This window comes from Rutilus rutilus (assembly GCF_951802725.1).
Source record: "Rutilus rutilus genome assembly, chromosome: 8".
NCBI classification, from domain to species: Eukaryota; Metazoa; Chordata; class Actinopteri; order Cypriniformes; family Leuciscidae; genus Rutilus; species Rutilus rutilus.
This window is the reverse complement of record NC_140222.1, coordinates 10,937,590-10,945,728: the sequence shown is the minus strand read 5'-3', so window position 1 is coordinate 10,945,728 and position 8,139 is coordinate 10,937,590. Positions and strand designations below refer to the sequence as shown.

The 8,139-nt window shown below is 34.8% G+C and overlaps 1 protein-coding gene across 1 annotated transcript; it reads left to right on the top strand.

Annotated features, from left to right (window-relative positions):
• The first annotated feature begins 217 nt into the window (after window positions 1–217).
• On the top strand, window positions 218–7,850 carry LOC311294959 (uncharacterized protein). The gene is made up of 6 exons (XM_084416085.1): window positions 218–540; window positions 1,638–1,784; window positions 6,290–6,526; window positions 7,160–7,216; window positions 7,295–7,414; window positions 7,506–7,850. The coding sequence occupies exons 1-6, from the start codon at window positions 498–500 to the stop codon at window positions 7,544–7,546; spliced, it is 645 nt and encodes a 214-aa protein (XP_084272211.1). The 5' UTR covers window positions 218–497; the 3' UTR covers window positions 7,547–7,850.
• Window positions 7,851–8,139: the final 289 nt, after the last annotated feature.

The window sequence follows — 8,139 nt, the reverse complement described above, 5'->3', positions numbered from 1 at the left end:
TAGGTGTAAATACATCTTCACTCACATTTAGGGGAGAGCGGGGCACAACCCAACACTTTTTGACTTTCTCAGTTTGTGTAAATCTAGCCTACTGTAAATCATAACTGGTCAAAATTTCATTGTAGATCTTTTAAATGATAGTGGACTATTTCGCTTGAAAACACCTAGGCTACGTTGCCCCGCCTATAGGCGAGACTTACTCATGCTCATTTTCAATATACAGATCATGTAACAGGAAGCAACCAGTAATAAGTGTAATAATTGTACCTTGTTTGTTTATTTTTATTTTTTTGTTGTTGTTTGCAGTTGTGTGTGTGTTTCTGTTTCCCTCTCTAGGCTACTTGTTTAGCCTACCTTTAGTTTAAAAAACATCTACTTTCTTGCGTGAAAATTGTATTCGTCGATACAAAGACGGACTCGACAGGAAAGGAAGTAAAATCATCTGAATTCAGATTAGTTGATTCATCACGGGTACCTGTTGCGAGGAGCAAGCGGCTATGGGAGTCTATTATGTGTTCACTCTGTATATTGTTGTTGTCGGTAAGTCACTTGACTTAATTATTTCCTGTTTTCAGCGAAGTTTAATTTCACTTGAACTCTATTAGCTATTGATTACACATGTTAGTTGATCCTGGTCAGCGCTCATTACATTTTTAAACACAACGACTTTCTTCTTCCACGAGGAGTTTTGGTGTCACGGCATTTGTTTCCAGGCAGACCTACAAAGAACGCGACACACACACACACACACACACACACACACACACACACACACACACACACACACACACAGATGTCCAACTTAATTGTAATTATAATTATATGTTTTTTTTTTTTTTACCATCCTTCATTAAAAAGCGTTATATCATTAGGTACACAGTAGTTGGAATAACACTTCATGATTTATTTTAATTAAACAACATACAGTATAACACAATAGGCTATTTATAATTAAATGAATAATTTTGTCTTTATTCATTAAAATGCATAATAGTAGCGTCACATCATATGCATAATGCTGTAAATGAGTCCTGCCTGTCACAACATTACCTTCTCTGCCTTTCCTTATAAAATAACCTTTTAACATAGTAAAATCTATATATGGTTCCCAACAAAAGTATTGTTTAGTGTAAAACATGTTGAAGATTAGCGAACAGGCTGTCGATTTCTGAAATGATAATGTGTTTCCTCACAAAACTGGTTTATTCAGTGTAGTGAAGCCTCCCCTCCATAGACATCCATTCATAAAAAATTGTCCTCTGCTCTCCTTTTCAGCGTACCAGCGTTAGCATTAGCCGTTACGCTTTTTTAGGCTAAAGGTTGCATGCTTTTGACAAGATTGTTATCTAGTGACTTTGACACACCTCTCCCAGACATCCTGTAGAATTTAACCAATCAGAACACGACTTTAAATTACCATGCAAACCATACATACACACGGATGGGAGCGTGCCTATTTTCCCACAGCCTTATGTTCCCACAAATGGCCTACCCCTGACCCCACCCCTAAACCTACCCGTAACTGGGGTTTAGACAAATCGTAAAAACAAAATTCGTAGAAATGTGGGAACATAGGGCTGTGGGAACATAGGGCTGACCCCCACACGGGAAGCCTAATTGTTTATGTGTGTCCTCAGGTGTGTTTGGTGATGAAGTGTCATTGTCCGTGATGGAGGGAGATTCTGTTACTCTAAACACTGGTGTTACCAAACAACAACGTGACAAGATGCTGTGGTATTTTAATGACATCCTCATAGCTCAGATCAACGGAGAGCCCAGTACTACACTGTTAGACTTTTCAAGGGTTTTTTACAGTAACTTACTGGCAACACTGTTGCCAGTAAGTTACTGTAATTAAGAGTTACAGTACCAAACCGTATTTCAGTTTTGTGTAATACAGTGCATTACTGTAAAAACGAAGCTAATCAGTACAGTGCATTACTGTAAAAACTAAGCTAATCAGTACACTACTGTAATTATTTTTATTTGTACTAAATATAAATTAGATTTGATAATTTTGAAATATGATTAATTTTATTTTTATCCTACATAAGTACTACTTTCATACAAACCAATTAGACAAAGTTATCACAAAATACAAATTTTTTATTTAAAACATTTCATATATATCACAAAATAAACATGCCAATGCTGGAAATGATGTGTGAAATTTTTACACATTAATGGGTAAGTTTAGAGACAACATTTTTTGTGTTAATTTTAACTCATTCATTGTGTTAATGATTTTAACAAAGTAAATATGTCAGAGAGGTTAGCACAAAGATGTGTAAACGTGTTAAATTAACACATTATGTGCTGTCCTTCACTGCAAACATTTTTGAAAACATACATAAAATCATAAACAAAACATTAGCATTTGACTAAATGAATGTAGAGTCATTGGTTGTTTAGCTTATACAAGTATTATAATGAAATATCAACCATTACATTCATAAAACTGCAGAATATAAATACATTAAGCATTCAAAAAGGAAATGTCCAAAACAGGACAAAACACAGTTCTTTTCACAATACATGACACATAACCCCACCTTAAAAATAATTTCACTTATTTCCAAAAATGTGTTGGATTCATGTACACTGGTGGCCAAAAGAAGTATTTAAGTGGCGTAATGTTTTTGAAAGAAGTCTCTTTGATGCTCAAGAAACATTTATTATTATTATCAATGTCTGACTGTCTACTCCATCTTTTCTACAGCATAGGAGTAAAAGTCATCATCAAAATAATCTTTAAAAAGCCAACACAATGTTTTTGTCCACCTTTGTGAATAAATGAACTTCTCCAAATATTGGTTCCTGTTCAGAACTTGATTGACAACATCAGAGTGTTCCCTGGTCTGCATGCGTGCCCACAAACACAAATGTACTCAGTCCTTCAGAGGAGATCCCGGTTCCAAAACTATATGAGAGAGAGAGAGAGAGAGAGAGAGAGAGAGAGAGAGAGAGAGAGAGAGAGAGAGAGAATATTAGTGTCACATTATTTTTAACCTCATTTTTTGTTAATTTTTATTATTATTTTCACAAAAACTTAATATATATTTGTAAACAGCTTTTGTCAATAAATAGCATACAAAAGAACTAAATTAAATTATGCCAGATTAAATTTTAATACTTACAAATCCTAAATTCTGTCCAAAAATGCTGAGATGCATAGAAAGAAGTTGAACGACTGAAATGGATGATTTTAGCCCATTTCAGCTTGTCTGCAGTGAAGGAGTACCTGTTTGAGACAAATACACAGTAAGATACATGCTAGAAATCACTGTGTGATGATCGTTCTCCTTCCTACAGTAGTTAACCCACCTGTGCGCTGATATTAGGACCTTCCTAGTCAGGTGGAACTGCAATGGTAGAGTCGCTGGCTAATAAAATATAAAAATAATGCAAAAATATAAACTTAAGTTGTTTAGAATGCTAGATTTGGTCTGAATGAATTAGTGAGAGTTTTACTGCAGTGCTTACCTGGATACATTTAATCTGGTGAGACTGAACAAAGACAATGGTCCATCTTCTGATTGGTTCATTTGCTGTGTAATAAAGTTAGACATAATGCAAAGGTCACTTATTTGATATAAAGTTAGCCAATTTTATAGAGATTTTATAAGATATTGTTAGCTACCTAGTCTGCACCAGTGGCTCAAAAGCAATTTTCACATAGTGTATGCTAATCATTTCAGCAAACTTATCTCAAAATATATCACAAATGGGCTGGCCTACCTCTGGAATCTTGCTAAGTCACTGGCGCGAATTGGCGCTTTGTTGCAGTTGCCTTTAAACACAAAAATGGAAGTAAATATTAAATTCCATTAAAAAAAAAAACTATAATATGGTATAGTTTGCAAACTAATGCTAAAACTATAAAGGTTCTCATCAGTAGGCCAACATTAGGATATAAACAGAATTTCACATTAGTTTATTCACATTTATTGTTAATGTAAACGCGTTGCTCGTTGGCATATTTTAACTCGACAATTCAATAATCTAACAAAGTGTGTAAAATGAAACGTTAGCTCAGTTTACCATGGTAAAGTTCGTTACCGCCATGTTGACGACGAGTAACGTTAGGCTAACGTTAACGTTATAACATACGTTAAACTGGGCACAATACTGTCAACATACACAGAATGTTTTTTTTTTTTTTTTTTTTTTACCTTGCTTGCTGATCTTTCTCTCGGTGAAGTGAATTCCGTCTCTTCCCCGGGCCAGACACGAACGTCGCGATCCAACAAAACACAGACTATGGCAAGCCATTTTAACATTTAAAAGCTAGACTGGATATGTGTTGCAGATATCTTTAATTCAGTTTTGCCTAGTCAAAAAGAACATTTCAGATATCCGCAACTACATTCTTCCTATCCATAATTGTCATTTCAGATATCCACAAAGACATTCTTCCTAGGACAAATGACGTCACTTTTGCCATTCATTTGAATGGGGTTTATCATTACAGATATCTACAATTCAGTTGTAGATATCCACTATGTGAATTACGGATATCTGTAACTGAATTGTAGATATCTGTAATTCTAGTTTGAGATATCTTCAATTAGATTCTGACTAGTCATAACTCCAGTTCAAGATATCTTTAATTAACCTCAATTCAAGATATCTACATGTTCCTTTTCAGATATCTTAAATTAAGTTTTGACTAGGCGAAATTACATTGTAGATATCTGTAACTGGAGTTATGACTAGTCAAAATGGCGTTGTAGATATCTCAAACTGGAGTTAGGGATAGTCATAATTTAATTGTAGATATCTATTATCAAGTTAAAGATATCTTGAAATTAAGTTTGATTAGAGATATCTGAAATTTGAGATATCTGTAACTTTTATTCTGCCTAGTCAAAATGTAATTACAGATATCTTGAATTAGAGTTTTGACTAGGCCAAATGACGTTGCAGATATCTGTATGCATGCATCAAACTTTAGGCGGGAACAGAGCGTGTTGTTCAAATCATCAAATCACATAGCACCTGTTAACTGTTAACTTTAATTAGCACTGATTAGCACCATGTCGGAGCAACCAGAGTTTTTAATCGTCTTTTTTCATGCTGTTTCAAACTGAAAAAATAAAATAAAAAATAAGAACTAATCTGAACTAAGAACTTTGTTTCTCATCTAAGGAAGTTAATGTTATTGTACTTTCAAGAATAGCATGCATGTAAGCATCTTTATTAAAGTGAATTAGTGTGAATCTTTTTCACGCATAAATCTTACGGCAACAACAACCTTTTAAGCATGAACATAAACATAGCATTGTAAATATTATTTTTTTTTTTTGTATATAAAAAACATTTTCTGGTGTTTTTTTCGATTACAGCCAACGCCATGCCTGCTTCTTTCTTCTTCCATTCATAGAAATAAAGAAATTAACCCACTTTTTCTTTGATTATGGTGGGGAGGGGAAATGGATATGTAAAATAGAGCAACGTCATGCACAATAATTTGCACTAGTCATAATGACGTTTGAGATATCTTTAACTTTCATTCTGCCTAGTCAAAACTGAATTAAAGATATCTGCAATTGTCATTTAAGATATGTGACGAGTTGAATGTCATTTTCAATGACGTCATTGCAGATATCTGTAATTCAGTTTTGCCTAGTCAAAACTGAATTACAGATATCTCTATCTGTCGTTTCGACTAGTCACAATTACGTTACAGATATCTTGAATGACAATTCCAACTATCCAAAATGTAATTACGACTAGTCAGAAAGACATTGTTGATATCTACAATGTTAATTCCGGATAGTCAAAATTTGCTTTTAAATGTTAAAGTGGCTTGCCATACACAGACCCCATTACCTACACTGGATGTCTGTCTGACGCGACACGACAAATCCCAGACAGTGTAGTGATGCGCCGCGGCCGTTATATTTCAGACGTAGTCCGATACGAGTCCAAGCGCTCGCACTAGTTCTTACAAGGGATAAACAGGTTTGCATTTAAAGGTCCGGTCGCTTCAATGTGTCCAATATAGACAGCCTCTGGCTATTATAGCGTTGTAGACACGTGGTGTAAGGCAAAAATTAGGAAATAAAAAGCACGGTGGAATGGTGCCAGCCAGAGAGGCAGTTACGTCAAATACAGTACAGCAAATTTAAAAAATACAGTAAGTCTCTGTATGTGGTGTTAGACGTCACAGAAAATTCCCATGATGCAATTGGAATCACAGTTATTTACTGTAAAGAGAAATAGCAGTATAATACTGGGGGATTTAAAGTAAATAACTGTAGAAATTACAGAAAAGTCTAACAGTGTAGTTGTCTGTATGATGGAGAAGACGGGAGATTCAGAGACAGACTGGAGGTGGACTATGAGACCGGATCTCTGACCATCACAAACATCAGATCTGAACATGCTGGACGTTTTGAAGCAAATTTCATCCAAAGCAAGAGCTCAGGAACCAGCCAAAGCTTGAACCAAAACAGCAAGTGTGACAGCACAAAAATCATCAGAAAAATTAGCAACATTGGCGACACCATACAAACATTCAGTGGTAAGTCCTTCTGACCTGGTCAGGATTAGAGACTGGCACTGTTCAATCTTCTTCAGTAGTCTTCATTTGTGAGCTATTAAACATGATGATTATATGTTATGATTATATTGTTATGATTATAACAAATTATAAATGTGAGTTGAAGGTGCAAACCCTGCAGTTTATTTACAAGATGTGAACCAAGCGCAAGACAGACAGAACTGATAGTAAACGTGAAACTCACCGACAGAAATTTACATAAAATAAAGCTAGACAAGCGACAATGGAAACTTGAAGGATATACACAAAGGATGAGTCTGAAATCACATAGTCTCTTGAGTAGGCACTCATTTTGAATAAGTACTGTGCGACCATTAAAAAAGTAAGTTTGTCGCTTCATAAATCCTTTCCCGTGGCCTTATGGGATATTAAAGTGTCCATCATATGCACACTTCAGAATCTCACCAGAAGAAGTGGCTCATCCGAGAACATTTTACATACTGTTTTATGAGTTCTGTGAATTCAGACATACTTCTTTTGTCACTGTTTTTCACCTGCTATATAGTACGGAAGTATTCAATTTAATATAATAACGATAATAATTGCTGTGTGCTTTTTTAAACTTCTTTATTATTATTCTTTCGTCTTTTCCAGCTTCTGTGTCTAATAAGTCCAGCAAGAGGTGGAATGAGCAAGAGTCTGAACAAGAATGTATGTTTCTCCTCCATATCTTATAATATAAATATGGAATGAACACACTGACAGATTCACTCTTTGTATCTGATCCAGGTTCAGGTCTGTCTTCAGTTGTTATAGCAGGAACAGCTGTTGCTGTTCTGCTGGTGTGTGTATTTGCAGCTGTAGTAGTTGCTTGTGTGATTTACTATCGCTGCAGGAGCTCCAGAAAGGGTAAGCATCTCTTACAGATACTATAGTGAGAGGAAAACATCATCTTTGTTGTGCAAAATGTTTAATTGTGTGTGTAACTGTTTCAAAGCAGATGCTGAGAAAAACAAGCAAGTTCTTCTATTGAAAGTCTAAGTATGAGGTAAGATGTCTTCGAAAGAAATGATGAATGTACATCAGAAAAATATACAGTACGGTGCAAATGTCTCAGGCATGTTATAGCCTTTGCTAAAAATGTTTAAGACAGTTATTTATATAATTTAGTGCAGTGGTTTTCAATCCTGCATATTCAATCACGGCTCTGCACATTTTGTACTTCTCTTTTCTGACACATTCAATGCAGTTCTGATGATCGGAATCAGATGTGTTAAATAATGGAGACATATAAAATTTGCAGAGCCATTCATGGGTTCCATTGATCAGGATTGAAAACCAGTAGTTAATATAATTAAACAAGAAAAACACTTTATGTGCCATTAAATTGTAATAATACAGTGAGATTTTTGCTTGAACAAAGAGTCTGACAACAGATGTTATCCACACAGAGATCTGATCTCAGTATCTTCTAGGACTACATGAAGAGTCAGACAGAAGATATGAATGGAATTCACATTTGTAATGTATCAATGTATGATTAAATATCAATGTAATTGTTTCAATTAATATAATCAATGAAATGTAATTGTACTTTTACTTTAAAAATGTTAACTTATACATATAATACTTAG